General features: G+C 38.4%; 1 protein-coding gene across 1 annotated transcript in view; it reads right to left on the bottom strand.

Moving 5' to 3' along the window:
- Positions 1–20253, bottom strand: part of ITGA8 (integrin subunit alpha 8) — a 225592-nt gene that overhangs the window by 163675 nt on the left and 41664 nt on the right. The window contains exons 7-11 of the mRNA XM_004379662.2: positions 16816–16941; positions 15519–15563; positions 11418–11461; positions 9646–9702; positions 4455–4507 (exon numbers count right to left, since the gene is read on the bottom strand). Of these exons, the coding sequence (XP_004379719.1) occupies positions 4455–4507; positions 9646–9702; positions 11418–11461; positions 15519–15563; positions 16816–16941 (325 nt within the window). The remainder of the gene's footprint in view (positions 1–4454; positions 4508–9645; positions 9703–11417; positions 11462–15518; positions 15564–16815; positions 16942–20253) is intronic.

Here is a 20253-nt window from a genome sequence, read left to right as displayed (position 1 = left end):
AACCCCACATAAGGTAGATCCCAAAAGAAAGTCACCAAGACATATTATAATCAAACTTGCCAAAACTAAAGATAAAGAGAGAATTTTAAGAATGGCTAAGGATAATTGAAAAGTCATCTACAAAGGAGAGTCAGTAAGAATAAGCTCGGACTACTCAGCAGAAACCATGCAGGCAAGAAGGCAATGGGATGACATACATAAAGCTTTGAAGGAAAAAAACTGCCAGCCAAGAATTATATATCCAGCAAAACTGTCTATCAAATATGATGGTGAAATTAGGACATTTCCAGATAAACAGAAGTTTAGGGAATTTGCACAAACCAAACCAAAATTACAAGAAATACTAAAGGGAGTTCTCTGGTTAGAAAATCAGTATCATCAGATGACAACCCAAGACCAGAACAGGCCAGAGCAACCAGATATCAACCCAGATAGGGAAGTCACAAAAATAAATCAAAGCTAAAACACAGAAAATAGGGCAACAGATGTCAATACGTATAAGATAACAACATTAAAACAAAAAAGAAGGACTTAAAAAATGTAGACATAGATATATGAAGAGGAAGTGAAGTCGTCATAAAGAAATAAAAGACTGGTATAAACTTAGAAAAATAGGGGTAAATATTAAGGTAACCACAAAGGAAACTAACAATCCTACAAGTCAAAATAAAAAACAAGAAAAATATAAAGACTCAGCAAACACAAAATCAACAACAATGAAAAAGATGAAAAGAAAATACGTAAAGAAAAACGACTGAGCACAGAAAATTAAGTGGAACAAAGAAACCCAACAACACACAAAAAAAGACATCAAAATGACAGCACTAAACTCATACCTATCAATAATTACACTGAATGTAGATGGACTAAATGCACCAATAAAGAGACAGAGTGGCAGACTGGATAAAAAACATGATCCAGCTATACGCTGCCTACAAGAGACACACCTTAGACTTAAAGACACAAACAAGCTAATTATTTTGTGATATAGGACTTTGACTTGAGTTGTATATCTTTATCTGGGATGAATATTAGTATCGTCCTTGACCAATCTCAATTGCTTCCAGAGCATACATTTATCATAATAATAAAAACCAAACCTGTTGCCACCGAGTGGATTCTGACTCATAGTGACCCCACAGGACAGAGTAGAATTGCCCTATAGGGTTTCCAAGGAGCAGCTGGTGAACTTAAACTGCCAGCCTTTTGGTTAGCAGCCATAACTCTTAACCACTGCACCACCAGGCCTCCGTTTATAATAGGACCTTGAATTTACATAGCATCTAAGTAATTAAAAATAGCATATTAACATACACACCGAGAATCTATGGGTACTTTATCTTTAAGAATGGCAATATTAAGTTTTGGACATATTCTTCAATGTAGTCTAAAGAATTTGGAAAATATTACCTAATAATAAAGAAATAGTGTGCAGGGAAATATTTAAGAAATCAAGAAAAAAACAGACAAATTATTCCCAGAAAATTCCTGTGTTCCTTACAACCATGTTGTTTTGGTCAGGAGGAAACCAATGAGGTGCTTTTCTTTCAGGTTTTTTGTTTTTTTTAATATGGTGAAAAAATGGACTATAAGTGTTGTCACAAAACATTGTTATAGTCTAGAGCAAGTGTGTTTCCAGGAAGGAGACAGTGCCCTGAAGGGCATGTTGTGAAATCCAGGAAAGTTAAAAGGATCTAAAATAGGACAAACCTATAGATAGGAACACACTGAGTTAATAATCTGTGCCATTAAATGAGGCATGGCCCCCAGGGGAAAAGCCCTTGAGCATGCTGTATCACTGTCTGTGGCAAAACGTGTCTATGCATATCTGAAAGGCTACTGTGGGATTTTTTTGTTTTCAGGAAAGGATGGGCATACTAAATCTGGACAGCATACCATGTTTTGGCCTCGAGTCAGTCTTTAGCCATTTTCTTTCTAAATTAATAAAAGGCATCAGTAACAAATACAGGTCATTCACGTTGGAAATTCTGAATGACTGTCCTCATTGTTACTTTATTTTCACAAATGAGACAACTGAAGATAAAAGCAACTTAATTTTAAATTAACTGATTCTTGGGTAAGATTGACATTCAAATATACCATCAAAATATATCCAGAATTCAGCCACTTCTATTTCCCTCCACTGCGATCTCCCAGGCCCAAGCCTCAGTCCTGCCTCACCTGGTTTATTGCAATAGGCTCCCAGAATGCCCCTCAGCCGTCTAGACCTGGCAGCTGGCGGGCTCCTGTTAAAACCAAAGTGGAGCAGGCCACTCCCTCACTTAGAATCCTCCAGTGGCTCAGAGGATGGTGTATCCTTCCTGGAAGCACGTTTTAGCCCCAAATAGAGTTGGTGTGGCACTACTGAGTGCGAATCGACTTGACGGCAACAGATTTATGTACAGTAGTTTGGAATAATGAGATGGCCCATGAACCATCATAATCTGGTCCCTCATCTTGTTATTTCTGACTTCTCTCCTACACTTTTCCCCTTCACTCATTGCTCCAGCCAACCGTCTCTTTGCTGTTCCTCCAGTATGCCAGGAGCTCCTACCTCATGGTATTTGTACTTTTTGCTCCTATACCTGAAACACTTTATCATTATGGTTTCTTCTCTTATTCCTTTAGGTCTTTTTGCCAACTGTAACCTTCCTGACCTACCCAGTTTAAAATTACATCCTGCCCAATCTTCTCTATTCCCCTTCTGTTTTTTTGTTTTGTTTTGTTTTTCCCACATAGAACTTATAAACATTTAACATACTCTATACTTTCCTTAAGGATTCCTGGTGGTGCAATGGTTAAAGGGATGGCTGCTAAACAAAAGATCGGCAGTTCGAATTTACCAGCCACTTCATGGGAGAAAGATGTGGGAGTCTGCTTCCATAACGATTTACAGCCTTGGAAATCTTCTGGGGCAGTTCTGCTCTGCCTATAGGGTCACTATGAGTTGGAATCGACACAACAGCAATGGGTTTGGTTTTGGATTGAATATTTTCCTTAAGGATCCCTGGTTGTGCAGTGCTTAAGCGCTCAGTTTAACTGAAAGGTCAGCAGTTTGAACCCACCAGCCGCTCTGTGGGAGAAAGATGTGGTGATCTGCTTCCTTAAAGATTACAGCCTTGGAAACACTATGCAGCAGTTCTACTCTGTCCTGTAGGGTGGCTATGATTCGGAATCAACTCCATGGCAACCAGTATACTTCCCTTAGCTTACTGTCTGCAGCTCCTACCCTACAACCCTAGTATAACTTTCACAAGGGTAGAGTTTTTTGTCTTGTTCTTGGCTATGTCCTAGCACCTAGAGCAGTGCTAACTCGTAGATGCTCAAGAAATATATGTTAAATGAAAGAATAATATAAAGACAGTTTCCAAGAGGTCCAACCAAAAATTCTAACTCACAGCAACCCTACAGGACAGAGTAGAACTGACCCATAGAGCTTCCAAGGAGCAGTTGGTAGATTCGAATGGCTGACCTTTTTGGTTAGCAGCCAAGGTCTTAACCACTGTGCTCCAAAAGGTACAAAACTTACTTAAATTTATCTCCAATCATATACCACAACACAATATATAAAGCACATTTCTACTATACAAATGTCACAGCTAATGTCTACTAAAGATGTATCTAAGATGCTTAGCCCAGATCCTGGAACACAGGAAGGATTCTTCAGATATTTGCTTTCTATGAAAATGTAAGCTCTATGAGAGAAGAATCCCTATCTGTCTTATTCACTGCTATATTTTGGGCACTGAGACAATGCCTGGCACATACTGGGTACTCCAAAAACATTTACTGGATGAATGAATAATCAGTACATCTCAACCTAATCATTATATTATTAATAATTTGTAAATTTAACTCTTAATTAGGCACTTTTAGAGAATCCAAGGAGTGTTTTGTTATAACTTATCTTTGAACTAAAGATTTAAACACAGCCATAATTTACCATAATATTTGGTCCAAGATCCATTGAAATTTGCTAGCAGAATCTCTAAAAAATAATGTAACATTATGTTATCTTCTCCCTGGGTGTTACTAATATGTTGGTTAAAGTAATGTTAGGTGGGAAAAAAATCTATTTTTTGCAATGTGCAATTGTTTTATGAATGTCTACAAGTGCTAAGGGGAATTCTAGGAGTGAAGACAGCCAGATGAGCAAACCCTTCAGTGTCTATGAATTTGAATGGGGGGACTATTCACTTCATAAAATTAAAGATAAAACTAAATCAAACAGTCCCCTTCTAGAAGTGGCAGATGTGAAAAATCTCAGTAAAGACATAAAATAGGATGACAGAGAGTTTACTAGACACATCTTCTTGGCTTGAACCAAAAGCACTAAAACAACAGAGCCTCTATTTTCTTGTTGAGGAATCACGGAAGGATGTATCTCATTAAGAAAAAATAAAACATCTTTATGGATGAATATAAATTGAATAAAGAAGGTCTTATAAACTTACCCGTCACTGTTAACATCTGATACTGCAATGGTATATCCAAAATATGACGCCATCTGCAAGGGAAAACCATATGGTGACATATTTTGTGTTCACAAAATCCTTTTTATATAATCACCTCTCAATCACTTCTGAAAGATTAATCTCATTGCAGTACATTTTTGCTTTGAAATTTACAGACTTGGACTTGGACAGAGTCTTCAAGTCATTTATTCCAACCCTTGACCCGATGCATAATTTTTCCCCACAATATCCTTGACAACTGCTTGGACATCCTCTAGAGATGTTCAACAATTAGCCCATTCAATTTCTGGATACAACTATTACAATACTCTTTGCTAAATTTGGCTCTTCTGTAAATCTAGTCTTTAATTCCAACTAGTCCTGCAATTTGGAACCTCACAGAATAAATCTAGTAATTCCACTTCCATACGAAGTCTTATATAAAAATATTTTCAGTTGGTTCACCATCCTGGCTCCTCTTTCCTAGAGATACTACATGTGTTACCAAAGAGTAGACAAAGTAGGTTGACAGGAGCCGACTTAAATGGCACTTACACTCTCTTAGTTTGGGCACTTTATTTATACTATTGAAGCATAAAAAGATTTTTAATTTTGGAGGGAGCCACATCTCAGTATCACTTCATATTGTACTTACAGTAAACTAAAACCCCAAAACCCATTGCTGTCAAGTTGATTCTGACTCATAGCAGCCCTGCAGGACAGAGTAGAACTGCCCCCTAGGGTTTCTAAGGACTGGCTGGTGGATTCTAACTGCTGACCTTTTGGTTAGCTTTCGTATCTCTTAACCAGTGCACCACCAGGGATCCTCTATAGTCAACTAAGACCACTAAATCTTCTCCATGAGTGTAACTAGCATAACATAACCTCCCTAAATTCTAAAACTGAAGTTTCTGTTATGTTTTCAGGATTTATAACCTTTTTAGATTTGGCCCATAGTTTCAGCTTGCCAAGATTTATTGCTTCCATACTCTGCCATCCAATGCTTTAGCTGACTCAAGTCTCCCATCGTCTACCAATTGAATCAGCCTATGATCCACTAGAAAGTGTGCTCTGTGGAAGACAGGGACTTTTGTCTGTTTTGTTCACTCTTCTGTTTGCACTGCCTGAACAGTTATAAAATCCATCCAACTTCACTATTATCACAGCCTTATTTTTCCATATTTTCCATAATAACCATCATGAAAGGTAGTGTTAAATGCTTTGTGAAAAATTCCAGACTAATGAGTAGACTAAAGCCCAAATTTTGGGGGAAGAAATGTCAAAAAACACTTTGTGTTCATTAAAAAATCCTGCTAATCAAAGTTTTTTGACAAATACATTAGCTCAAATTTTTCTATAGCTAAGAGTTCAGTATTTGGCCATCCTAAATCATGATCTGGAAGGCCAAGTTACATCTTAGCCTCAAATGTGAGGCTTGCTGGAATCTCAGTAACATGAGTTGGTGGTGAGAGGAGCAAATTGGTTGCCTAGAGAAACAAATTCAACCCAGGACTGGCTCCCTTAGATGGCAGTACCACATTCAGTATCAAAAGAAAAATTGAAAATTGAAAAGACTGCAATACTCGGGGTAATCCAAGGTGGTGGATGAGGTATGGCCTCAGACCAGATTAGGTCAGCAGGATGACAGCATCCTGTTTTCAGGCAACTGATCCATTCTTAATAGGACCTCAGCCAATGACAATGGGTAAAGGAGCATTAGCCAGACCCTGGGAGGAAGTGACCAGAACTAGACAGCTTGTCAAGACTCTACAGAATATTGGGAATCAGAGGTAGGTTCTAGTTACAGTAAAGACAACAGGCAGAAGCCCAGGATCATTGACTCTGGCCAGTACAATGGGACCTAGGAATAGCCTGTGTTATCTCAGAGGGAAGGAAGCTAACCAGAGCTCACCACCAGGGTCTGCCTTATAGCAGAATGGCTTTCAGATCCGGAGCATACTCTGCCTTGCTGGTCATATTAGCTCAGTGGCTAGTCCTTAAAGAATCTGTGAGTGTTCTGGCCAGCTGAAAATCTTTAAACACTGCAATGGCTAATTTTACGTGGCAACTAGGTTATGCTATGGTGCCCAGTAGTTTGGTCAAACACTAGTCTAGATGTTGCTATGAAGGTATTTACATGTGATTAGCATTTATCATATTGACCTTAGGCTAGTATGGGTGTGTGGGCCTCATTCCATCTGTTGAAGGCCTTAAGCACAAGGTCTGGGGTTTCCTGAGGAAGGATTCTGTTTCAAGACAGTAAATGGATAAGCTTGCTGGAGTTGCCAGCCTGTTGCCTGACCTACAGATTTTGGACTTGCCAGCCCCCACAAGCATGTGAGCCAATTCCTCAAAATACATAAATATTTATTTATTTCTGGTTCTGTTTTTCTAGAGAACCCTTTCTGAGACAGACACCAACTACGCGGTCTAGCCCTTTACTCCTGGAATTCTTTATTTTCTATAGCCCTAAGAGTACACTTGGAGAAGAGAGGAAACTCTCACCTGAATTTCTGATATTTCAGTCTCTTGTCCTGAATTTTGGTGTTCTTAAAAACGTCCTTTAGTTCTTGAGACACACATACACACAAACACTCTGTCTCTCTCTCTCTCACTGCTAGCAGGCCCAACTGTTCCCCATGTTAGTGAGTACTTGTGGGTAGCTTGCACTGCAGAGGGCTCCTCATCATTCATAGCTACTTCACGACATGCTGCATCAGGTCTACCAGGGCTACTACTTGTCTCTCTTAATTACTTGATCACTGCATTAACACCTTGGTTGATGCCACTCATGAACTTTGTTAATTCCTACTGAGAGATGCAGCATCTAACAGTAACCTGCCAAGAGATGTTTCTAACTAGAACACTGAATTCTCTCTGCTGTCTCAAGGAAGAGATACGATAAAGAAAGAGCAGAGTACATTTTGAAAGACAGGAGCTCAATGTTGGCAGCTAATGTCAAGTTTGAAATGTACACTTATTTTTTAATGTGAAGCTATTAAAAAAAAAACTGAGAAACAGAGTTACTAAGAAAAAAGTAAAACACAAATACTTTCAAATGAAAATACAAAAGACATTACAAATATTTTCCAAATGATCCGTGCCCTTGTTTCTTTTCATTTGAGTAAATCTGTGGATCTCAAATTTGGATCTCTACACCCCAGAAGAGTATAACATCTATTCTTCAGACATTTGATTCTCTAGGAGGGTTTGTGTGTGTGTTTATTTTGCTAATCACCTTGAAAGATTGATATAAACATGTGTTGGGTCATCTGAACAACCACTCGTGGCTAGACAACTTCAGTGCTATTTGTGTTTGAGTTTACCATGTAATTGGCATGAATATTACTTTTCCTTGGGTTTGGAGAAATGAACAGAGGCAAGCTTAACACACAAATGACGCATTTCCTCTGCATGAAGGCGAAATGATGGCATACTAGAAATAAGTATTTTAAAATGTATGTTTGGAATACAGAAAAGAGGTGGGTAAAATGAGTTAGTGCATGACACTTGTTAATTTGTGCACTTATTCCCTCAAGAAAGAGTACTTGGTACCTGGCACCTACTTTGTTGCTAGACATTGTTCTGGCAGTGCAAACGGAACAGTGAACAAAAAAGACAAAAGTCCCTGTCTCCCATGGGGCACACTTTCTAATGGATGGAATTTTACTGACTACCCACTGGCCACCAGTACCAGAGTTTCACTGTGAGGAGCAATTTACTGCAGCAAAGCAACATCACCTGTCCAAATTAATGTTGTTAACTTAAGGTTTCTTGCTTCCTAGTTTTGTTTGTATTTAATTTTAAATTAAATCTGTAGTTTTGTTTGTAAATAAATCTTAAAAAGTTTCCTAAGAGCTATAAACATAACAAGTTCATCGATCTTAGATTTTTACTATACTTTTAATATATTTAGATTTATATTTAGAGACCAAGAATCTATATATTGCAGAAATTAATAAGTAATAGCTGATGATCATTGTGTTGTTGTTATTGTATGCCATCAAGTTGGTTCCAACTCATAGTGACCCTATATGACAGGGTAGAACTGCCTCATAGGGTTTCCTAGGCTGCAATCTTTACGGGAGCAGATCTCCAGGTCTTTTCTCCCATTGAACCACTGGTGGGTTTGAACTGCTGACCTTTTGGTTAGCAGCCTAGCAGCCAAGCACTTAACCATTGTGCCACCAGGGCTCCCATGATTATTGTAGGCACATACATTTATTTACATGTATATCTAATGATAGATTTAATAGCAAATGGGAATTTTGTGGTTTTTGTTTAATTGAAAGGAAAGGGAGTAGAATGGAATTAACATTTCTTGAGGAGTTTCTCAATTATTGACTTTCTTGTCAGGAACTCTTCTAAGTAATTTACAGTCCTCAATTCCTTTCATTCTCTAATGGAGACTGGAAGCTAGATGTTTTATTCTTGTTCTGCAAATGCGGCTCAGAGAAGTTAAGTGAATTTATCCATGAGTGGAACAGTGAGGACGGGAACACTGATCCGTCTACTTCTGAAGCCCAGGCTGTTTCTATAACTGTCCCTCCTCCCCATTCAGTATCTTCATGTGTCTCTATACTATGTATTGAAAATCTGATGTCAATACAAAACTGCTTCCCACTGCACTTAGAATAAGCCCACACTCCTAAACAGGCTCACATGCCTCCTCCCCATCCTTGGCTCCTACCTCTGTCATTTGCTTACAGTTCCCTTGACTTTCTTGTTGCTCCTCGGACACACCCAGCTGGCTGCTTAAAGGCCTTGTACCAGCTGTCTCCTCTGCCTGAAACATTCTGGACAAGATGATAAGGTGGGCTGTGTCTAACCATTCACACCTCAGCTCAGATGTTGCCAGCTTAGAGGCCTCCCTGATAATCTAAGAGTTCCCTTGCCACATACCCCCACGTTTTATAATTCTGTTTTATTTTCTTTATATCACTTACCACTACCTAAAATTATCATGAGCATTTGTTTGTTAATTAACTGTTCTTTCCCTAACTTCTCCACTGCTCTACAAGAGATGGGATCTTGCCTGTCTTAAATGCTGTTATAGCCCCAGTGCCCAGAACAGTTTCCAGCACACAGTAGGTGCTCAATAAATATTTCTTGAATGAATGAATAATATGAATATTACAGTATACTACTAGTATAGAATGACATTCATTATTTGATGTTAAAATGGTTTTACCTGTTCACCAGTGAAATTCTGAATAAAGGTCATATCTGTAGAGTTAATAATTGAAACCTGAAATCATAAATTAGATAGGTTACATCACTTAACATAGAATTGGAGAATTTTTTTTAAATTACAACTTAAATCCTTTAAAAATTTTTATGAAGAGTGATAGATGGTTAACTATCTGTAAAACAAAAAAAAAGTTTTATATTTTAAAAACCAATCAAACTTTTTCCTTATGGTTAAGTAAAGGATACTTTCTGACAAAATACATGCTTACTGCTCTAAAATGGGAAAAGAAGAGTTGAATTCAAGAACACTAAGAGCAGTTAACCTGATGATGAGTTAATTTATTCAATTATGATTTTTGTCTAAATCTATTTCTGTGCTTATGCTATTATGAGAAATTGATGGTTATAGCTCTTTGAAAACAATGAAATTTTAAAAGGCAATCCATATAGCGAAATACTTCTTTTAATTCTATTTGGCCAACCCCAAATCCATAAACATTATGTGTTCTCTAGATACTTAAAAGATAAACATTGTTTAAAATATATTTTTATTTTCATATGATCTATTTATTTTCTTTTCCTAATTTCACAGTAACTAGTTATAGTGGGTTGAATAGTGTCCCCACAAAACTGATGTCCACTGGAACCTCAGAATGTGACCTTATTTGGAAATAGGTTTTTTGAGGAGGTAATTAGGGAAAGATTTTGAGACGAAATCATCCTAGACTTAGGATGAGCCCTAAATCCAATGACTGGTATTCTTATAGGAAGAGGGGATACACATAGACACAGGTAAGAAGGCCACGTGAAGATGCAGGCAGAGACTGGGGTTATTTTATCAGAAGCCAAAGAATGCCAGGAACCACCAGAAACTGGAAGAGGCAAAGAGGAATTCTCCCCTAGAGTCATCAGAGGGAGTGTGGCTCTGGTGACACCTTGATTTCAGACTTCTGGTCTCTGGAACTGCAACAGAATAAATGAATGTCTGTTGGTTTAAGCTACTTAGTTGTGGTTTGTTACAGCAGCCCTGAGAAATGAATACATTAGCGAAATAACTATTAATTTTATTATTTCTATCATACAAGACATATTAAGACATTGATCCTATCAACAATTATTCCTAGAATATGAACATGGACAGGAAAGTTGCACAGACATGTGTCCAATGCAGTCACACAGGGCCTGGCATTCAGATGGGCCCCATGTGCTTGGTTTAATGCTCTGCCATCATTGTCTAAAATTCTTAATAATTTTTGAACAAGGGGACCTGCATTTTCATTTTGCAGTAGGCCCACAAGTTATGTAGCCAATCCTGCACATGGATCAGAACAAATTTAGCCTCATTTTTGTGCTTTCTTTTTATTTTATTTTTTTATATTTTATTATGTTTTTGGTGGAAGTTTACACAGCAAATTAGGTTCTCATTTACAATTTCTATACATATTGTTCAGTGATATTGGTTACATTTTTCACTTTGTGTCAGCATTCTCATTATTTCCATTCTGGTTGTTCTGTTTCCATTAATCTAGCGTCCCTGCTCCCCTTACCATCTCATCTTTGCTTTAGGGTAAATGTTGATTGTTTGGTCTCATATAGATGATTTTTTAAAGTAGTACACTTCCTTTTTAGTAAGCAAATAGCATGAATCAGTAGGAGGGGCTCATTAGGGTCACTCATATTAAAGGACATTTTAAAAGACTTAAAAGTAAAATAAAACAAAACATTTCTTCGCACATACAAGAAAACCTCCTCCAATGCAGTCTCAGTACTCACATATCCAAAATTCTGTGCGCCTCTTGGAATTCCAGCAACCAATTCTGAGGATAAAAATAGTCATTCAAAAGGGCAATTACACATATATTTTAAAGCTATATAACATATCATTAGTAAAGACAGTGCTTTTTTTATTGTGGTAAATATATATGTAACAAAACATTTGCCATTTCAACATTCTTCACACGTGCAATTCAGTGACTACTTGTATTCACCATGTTGTGCAACCATCACCATATCCATTTCCAAATTGCTTTTTAATGAATAACTATCATGTTGTTGTTGTTGCTAGTTGCTGTCAAATCAATTCCAACTCAGGGTGACCCCATGTGTTACAGAGTAGAACTGCTCCATAGGGTTTTCTTGGCTGTAATCTTTATGGAAGCAGATTGCCAAGCCTTTTCTTCCACAGTACTGCCGGGTGGGTTTGAACTGCCAAGCTTTCAGTTACCAGCCGAGTGCAAGCCATCTGCACCACCTAGGAACCTTAACCATCACGTATCATGTAAAAATCAAACCAAACCCGTTGCTGTCAAGTCAATTCCGACTCATAGTGACCCTATAGGACACAGTAGAACTGCCCTATAGAGTTTCCAAGGAGCACCTGGTGGATTCAAACTGTTGACCTTTTGGTTAGCAGCCAAACTCTTAACCACTATGCCCCCAGGGTTTAGAGGGTTAGAAATTTGAAGTCGGGGTTTTCCATTTGTTTTTGCATATTCTGCTGACAACAGAACAAAAATCGTACTTTGAAATTTGTCTGTCCCCATTATACACTGCCAGGAGTCTCTGCCTGTAAAACATAAGCCTGGCTTCTCAGGTCTCTGCATGTAAACTTGAGGTTAAACCTTTTACCCTGATTTTTCCAGCTTTCACTCTGATGACATCTTTAGTACTAGCGTAAAAAGTGAAGCTCCTGCCCACAATATGTTAAAACAATGTTGGTTACTTAAGGAAAAGCCACATATCATAAATTATATGAGTCTGGCCTCCTGGACCTCTCTGTGGCAGCAGCCCTCAGGACCAACCTGTCAGCCAAGGACACCCCGAGAAGGAAGTTTCAGTACTAGAGATAAAGGAGGCAACTCTAGGGGAAAGGGCAGCTTATTCCAATGGAGTTTTGTTACAGAGATCTGACTTTAGTTTGGAAAACAATAGTTTTAGTCTTGGGTCTGCCATATACCTGGGATGAGTCATTGAACGTAATGTTTTCCAGTCACTTCCAATACAAAGCATTTGGAATTGCTGATTGTCAAAGATCTTTCTAGTTCTCATTTCCATAAGTCTAAGCTTTCCTTAAGGAGCCCAGGTGGCTCCGGTGGCTCCGGTGGCACAATGAAGTGCTCAGAGGCTAACTGAAATGTTGGCTCTTTGACCCCACCAAGTGGCTTTGTGGGACAAAGACCGGGCAATCTGTTGCCATAGATTACAGCCAAGAAAGCCCTAGGGGGCAGTTCTATTCTGTCACTGGGGTTGTTATCAGTCGGAATTTAGCCTTAGGGCACTCCAATGTTAAGAGGTGAAGGAAATTAAGAAGTCAGTCAAGGAGATCTAGAAGCAGCTGCCGGTGTCTGGCAAGCCAAGTGAAGAAACGATGAGGGAGTGATCAGCTGTGCCTAATGCTCTTGATCATCTAGGATGATGAGCTACATGGAGCAATCTGACAAGAGTCATAGGGACACAGTCTGACTGGAATTGGTTTCAGAGAATGGGAGCAGGAGCAGCAGACAGAGAACACAGGCAGAGAAGATTGGCAGGTCTTCAAACCAGAGAAATAGAATGGTTGCTGGAGGGGGAAGTAGTAACAAAGTATTTTCTTTTAAAAGGGAGAAAAACCGTATGCCTATATATTGGCGGGAATGATCCAGCAGAGAGAGGAAAATTGATAAACTGAGACAGAGAGGAGAAAAGCGCTGGAGTCCCGTCTCTGAGTCCCCAGAGGGGATGGGATCCAATGTAAAGCAAAAGGATTGGCCGTAGACAGGAGCATGAATAGTTCATCTACAGTAAGAGGAAGGAAGGTGAAGTATGCTCTTAGAGAATAAAAAAGGATTCGGAAAAACTAAGCCATCTGTATGGATTGTCAGGGAAACTGTCAGAACTGTTAGTACACTGCCTAGTTTTCAACAATGTTTATTTGGTATGAATTTAATTCTCCTGGCACTTAAAAATAAACCACAATTAGATATGATGGAATTGATTGATTTCAGGATCAGGCCTGTCAAGGAAAGATGAAGAGGGAGAATGCCATTCCAAGTACATGGCAACCACTACTTTTTTTTTTTAATTTTATCATGGTAAAAACAAAATATAAAGAAAAGTTTGCCACTCTAAACATTTCCAAGTGCACAACTCGGTGGCAGTAATGACCCGCACCGTGCTGTGCCACCATCACCACAATTCATTTCCAAAGGTTTATTAACCCCAAACAGAACCTCAGCAGCACTTCAGCAGTTACACCCGCTCCCTCCTCCCCCCAGTCCCAGCAACCATCTATAAACCCTTGTCCCTGTGCATTTGCCCACTCTAGACATTAAGTGCAACTACTACCGTTGCATCCTACAAACATTCAGAATTTTGTTAAAAATAAATAAATAAATTCAACCACCATACCCAGTAACTTTGGAGTCTGCAACCTCATACGATCACCACACTACGGGGCTATTAACTGTGCTAATGACGTTTATTAAAGATATTCCTAATCCTATTATTTTCAGAGAAAGTTTAAAACCGATCGAGACAGTTTAATTGCTTGAACTCTAAGGCAAGTTAGAAAAACTGTCATTCAACTACAAAAATATTCAGTTGGTAGAGAAAATAGGAGTCTTGTCTTAAATGCATTCCAATAACTCATGGTGAAACCGTCAGAAGTCTCTTAACACCTTCAGGAAAAATTTAGGCACTCTGCCTGGAAATACATGACTTGGACATCAACCTCATGAGGAAGAAGCAGAAAAGGAGCTAACATCTATTGAATGCCTTCAGTGCACCTTACAATGTGTCATGTGCTTTACATATCCCTAACTTAACCTCTAATAAGTAGGCATTAACATCATCTTTTATCATTCAGGGAAACTGAGGGTTAGAAAGGTTAGGAACATGTCCAGGACATATAGTTGGTGAGTAGTAGAACTCAAGAACTGAGAGCAGAGGCAAGGTTCTTTCCATCATGTCAAATTACCTTCCTGGGATGGGCTAGGGCCAGATCACTTGCTTGGGCTTTAGCTCACCACATCTGACTCTAGAACAGAGGATCTTGACCTTCGTTGTGTCATGAGCAACTTTGAAAATGAGATGAAAGTTATGGGCCCTTTTCTCAGAAAATTCACATACATACAAAATCTTACATATAAATTCTAGCAGTTCAAATCCAGTGAAGCTCATCCATATACCACCCCCTGCCCCCAGCAGTCCAAGGATCTCGTATTCCAGAGAACATCAAGTTGCTCACTATGTTCGTAGCATTCTCACTCCCTCTTGTCTAAGTAAATAGTGAACATAGCTTTACGCTCTGACTGGCCAGAGGATGTACAAATGATGATGTTCTCTGATAGTGCCTTTACTTCAGATATACAACCCCTTGCTGTCGAGTCGACTCCGACTCATAGCGACCCTATAGGACAGCACAGAACTGCCCAATATGGTTTCCAAAGAGTGGCTGGTAGATTTGAACTGCCAAACTTTTGGTTAGAAGCCGAGCTCTTAACCACTGCGCCCCCAGGGCTCCTTACTTCAAATATCCTTGAATAATTTAAAGCTTGGAACCATTTTCTAAATATTTTTGCTATCTGATGGAAAATCATGATTTCTTTCTACCGTCTTTCCCTGTGATGTGCAAAGTTGTTTAATCTTCTGTATATTTTTCATTATAACATGGAACTACTAATTTTCTATTGCTTAACTAGATTTTATAAAGATTGATATTCATTCTTATGAAATTCTTTGAGACTTAAAAATAAAAGTGGTACCAAAGTGTGTTTTTTGTCTTTCTGCAAAATATTATCATTTACATTCTTGAATTCTGTTCATAAAGGAGTTTTTCAGTCATCTTACCATTTTCCCATGCTTTATATATGACTTAAACTCAGTAATGTCTCTCACCTTGCTGAGAGTCTCCAGTAAATTCCCCAGCAGCGACTGAGTATCCTATTTTAAAAAATAAAACAAAACTAATCACAGGTTTGAAGTTTTGACAAATGAGCTGTGTCTAGAAAAATGAAAGAACTACTATAGAAGTGCTTTGTTCAGAAATCTCTGTAAACATTATAAAAGTGTAGAGTTCTATCATGGGAAAAATTAATCAAACAAATATGAATACTTTATACTGGATCCCGGAAATGTAACAAATCTGCTACTACTGATCTTTAGTAGAAGCATGGCACCAACACCAGATTTCAAGGTTGATTTTGAAACTAAGAATGCGTCATAGTCTACCTTAAAGTACGTATAACTGGTGGCTCTTGCACTTTAAGAGTTGCTGATTCATCATGATCAGACATAGTACTCTGAAAGATATCCTTTGTGCTTGGGTTTTGCTATTTCTGATCACCAGCAAAGCCTACTTCCTACTTCCTTTAAAGATAGCTTTTGACAAATTTCTCTTAGCTGTACAGTGATGTGCCAGATATGCTGACAAAACATAACTACAATTTTGATATTCATCAAGCAATCAAAATGCAACTAGGATACCAAACGTGGGAAGCAGTAGTGGTGAAGTGACATTGTGCAGTTTGTATGTAACACATCTTGAGGACACTTCAACAACAGGGAAGTCTCTTGCTGTTGCTCTGGAAGCTGGAAAAAGCTGCTGTCATATTGCCCCTGTTGGACTGGTAGCAGCCCCTGCTAATAGTATCTGCTGTTGTTTTGTTGTTGAGTGCCATCCAGTCAATCTCAACTCAGAGTGACCCCATGCGACAAAGTAGAACTGCTCCATAGGGTTTTCTTGGTTGTAATCTTTACAGTAGCAGATCACCAGGTGTTTCTTCTGCAGAGTCGCAGTCTAGTGCTTAACCATTGCGCCACCAGAGATTCCCACATACTACTGGTGAGAGAGTTGATGTGCAAGACACTGTTGTGGTGCCTATAAAATAGCTGCTCAGACATGTAGGTTATACATCATGGCTTAGTCTTATTCAAAAAAATTTTGAATAGTCTTTTCCAAAAAATAAAAGATATATGAGAAGTTTAGTCCACTGTAAACTAATAAGAAAAGAAAATTTGTATAAGATGCCAAATAATAGAACAACATTTTGTTCTGTTATACATAAGCTCACCATGAGTCAGAGCCAACTCCACGGCAACAAACAACAACTGCAAATTATGAATAAAATTTGCATCTGTATTTAATATGCTTATCTTTTGAGGAGTCAAAAATATCTCAAGCAATGGATCTCACCAAGATAACTATCGTCGTAAGAAGCTGGAGCCACTTCTGTCTGTTTTTCTCGAGCCAATTTCCTTAGAATATCCTTGAATGAGTAATTTGCAATGATATCTGCAATACTGGCAGTGATCACTTGACCTGCATTTAAACAAATTAATACGGTAACTGAGTGAACACAACAGGCAGGCCCTCCCTTGGCAGACCCAGAATGTCTGAACAATACATTCTCCCTTGAAGACGATCATGCAGTGATGAAGATGATTTTTCCCAGTTGCCACTAGAACTGCAAGGTGGAGTGGATTCAAGTTGGGTAGAGCTTTCCATTCTGACAGAATGACCAAAGATGAACTATATAATGTTATCTGTCTTTCTGCTGCCTTCACCATACTCCTTCCACCTTCAAATGATAAAAGTATCTAATAGTGAACATACTTGCAGGCAAAAGTTCCATGATTCAATTTTTATCCTAGAATAATTTAGCTACGAGGAACCGTAGAGATCATCTATCCAAAACATAGCATCTTACAGGTGGAGAAAGTGAGGCCCAAAGAGCGTGAGTACATTATCTAAGGCTAGCTGGTTGGTGTCTTAGTCATCTAGTGCTGCTATAACAGAAACACCACAAGTGGATGGTTTTAACGAAGAAAAGTTTATTTCCTCACAGTTAAAGTAGGGTAAAAGTCCAAATTCATGGCATCAGCTCCAGGGAAAGGCTTTTTCTCTCTGTCGGCCTTCTCTTCAGTGTTCCCCCGGACTAGGAGCTTCTCTGTGCGGGGACCCCGGTCCAAAGGACGCGCTCTGCTCCTGGCACTGCTTTCCTGATGGTATGAGGTCCCCCCCCCCCACTTCTGTCTTTTATATCTCAAGGGATCTCCTCAGGACACAATCCAATCTTGTAGACTGAGTCCTGCCTTACTAACACAACTGCCACCCATCCTCCCTCATTAACATCATAGAGGCAGGATTAAAACATGTAGGAAAATCACACAATGCCAGAAACCATGGCCCAGCCAAATCGATACACACATTTTTGGGGGGACATAATTCAATCCATGACAGTTGGCTAGTATGATATTTCGTGTTAGAATCAAGGTCTCCATTGGCAGTCTAATAAGACTTTTTGTGTTCCCACAAAGTACAAATGTTGTATGAAATCCAAGTCACTCGCTTGATTAATAGATTATAAAACATAGTAGCTAAATTAAAGGAAGGAATTACACAGTCTGTGAGCCATTTACTTTTTATGCTACAACGTATATACTGGGCATGAAATTATGACAATGGAAAGCAGAAAGGTCCAGTGAAACCCAGAGTATCAGCAAAAAAAGAGTTCGTGGCCACCAACATGGATATGATAAGAACTTAGGCTAATTTCTCCCAAATAAAGTCACTATCAGAAATCTTGAAATATAATTGTATTGGGGTAGGCAAGTACAGTCCCCTGGATTACAAACGAGTTCTGTTCCTCAGTCTGATTTAAGTTGAATTTGTGTGTGAAGTCAGAACAGTTAGGTATGGTTCATATCTAACATCAGTTAGTCAAATGTTTGCCTTAGTATATATCTAGTGTACCTTTCTATGGATAAAAATCATTAAAGAAACACTTCCAGGTATATTAGAACATCTTTAACATAATAATACAGTGATAATAATGTTTTGACGTGTACCACAAAGTAGCATGCGTTTTTTATTACGAACTATTGTATGTTCCTTGAATTTTTAATATAATAGGCTTTATGGGGGCTGGTTCGTACTATGGGTTTTACGTAAGTTGGACCTTCATAACCTGGGGACTGCCTGTGTCTAAAAGATGGCCAACAATTCTCCTTTACTCAATATGGACATCTAAAGGAAAAGTGTGATCTCATGCTCTGTGGGAGAAAAACTGGAGAATCACTTTAAAAAGACCTTCTGGACTAACATTTATTATTAATTTTAAAGCCAAATTATTCTTTGGGAATTCTACATAATTCCCAGTCTTTCCATCTGAAGTCCAAAAACAGAACAATACTAGCAAACCAAGTCATAAATATTCCAAGTGACTGTGCCTGAAATGATAGCTTCGCTACTAAAACAATGGTACTTGCACGTGAATTTCTGAGCAACGTCTGTAGAACTTGCCAGTTTTCTCTGATATTCAGCCCTGGGTTAAAGCAAAATACCATCCCATCCCCCACTTTGCCTGTTTCCTTTAGCTGTCTTTAAACACTATAATAATTAGCCTAAAATAAAATTTTAATTTATTTATCTTAGACAAATGCTTCTATATGCACTTGCTATGGCTAATTTTCAGAAACTCATCTATATCTGATGGTTTTTCAATTTAAGGGAAGAATTATGTGAAATTATTCAAGTGAATTGGAAGAAAATCTTTTTAAATATAAAACACATTTTTATTTTATCTCCAGCTGCTGCTTTAAATACATTTTTCTGTTTGTAAAATAAATTTTAAAGACTGAATATTAATTATTTGATGTTAATAATTACACAGTTTTAATTAAACTTAATTGTGCTGTCATATAAAATGTGATCATGAATCCACCTCTCCTGGGTCTGTCCCATTGGCTTTTAAACATGATACGGTCTCTTTCATTAAAAAAAAGTCATCCTCCTTCAACCATTCATCTCTCTCAGATTCGACTCTATATCTATCCTAAAATTTATAGCCAAACTCAGTCTATATTTCCTATATTCTCTCTTTAGGCATCCCATCCACACCCATGACTTTAGTTATAACCAACATGTAAGTGATGCAAATATATATTTCAGCCTAGATATCTTCTATGAGCTTAAGCCCATACATTTAAATATTTACATGAAAACTCCTGGCGATCTCAACGTTTCTAAACTTAGTATATTCAAAAACAAACCCATAACCTTCCCCCTCCACCCTACTCCAAACCTGGTTCTCTTTCAGTGCTCTCTAGCTCAGGAGTAGCACCAACCTACAACCACCCAGTCGGAAATGTCAGAAAAATACCCTTGACATCTTCCTTTCACTCACTCCCATAGACAACCCATCATGTAGGCTGTTTATTTCTTTTCTAAAGTACCTCTCAAATGTCTCCTCTTTGCAATCTGCCCATCACCACTCTAAGAAGCAAAACCTTACGTGACCTCATACCTAGTTTATCTTATGCACTAATAACTAGCTTATAACCTTATAATAACTTTATAACTAGGTCACTGATATTGGCCAGCTTCCAACCCATTTTCCATATTACTACCGGAGTACTCTTTGCAAAACACAAATTCAATCATAGCACCCTATGCATAAAATTCTCCAGTGGTTTCCCATTATTCTTAGGACAAACAACAAATTCTTACTCTAGCAAAAACCATCCTTTTAAACTCTTAAAATCTACCAGAAGTTTTCCATTCCTAGTAGGGTAACAACAAAACCAATTACCCCTTGGTCTGACAGCCTGCAGGGTCCATCAGGCCACTCCA

Source organism: Trichechus manatus, unplaced genomic scaffold (genome assembly GCF_000243295.1).
Source record: "Trichechus manatus latirostris isolate Lorelei unplaced genomic scaffold, TriManLat1.0 scaffold00067, whole genome shotgun sequence".
NCBI classification, from domain to species: domain Eukaryota; kingdom Metazoa; phylum Chordata; class Mammalia; order Sirenia; family Trichechidae; genus Trichechus; species Trichechus manatus.
This window is presented reverse-complemented; position numbering and strand designations above follow the sequence as displayed.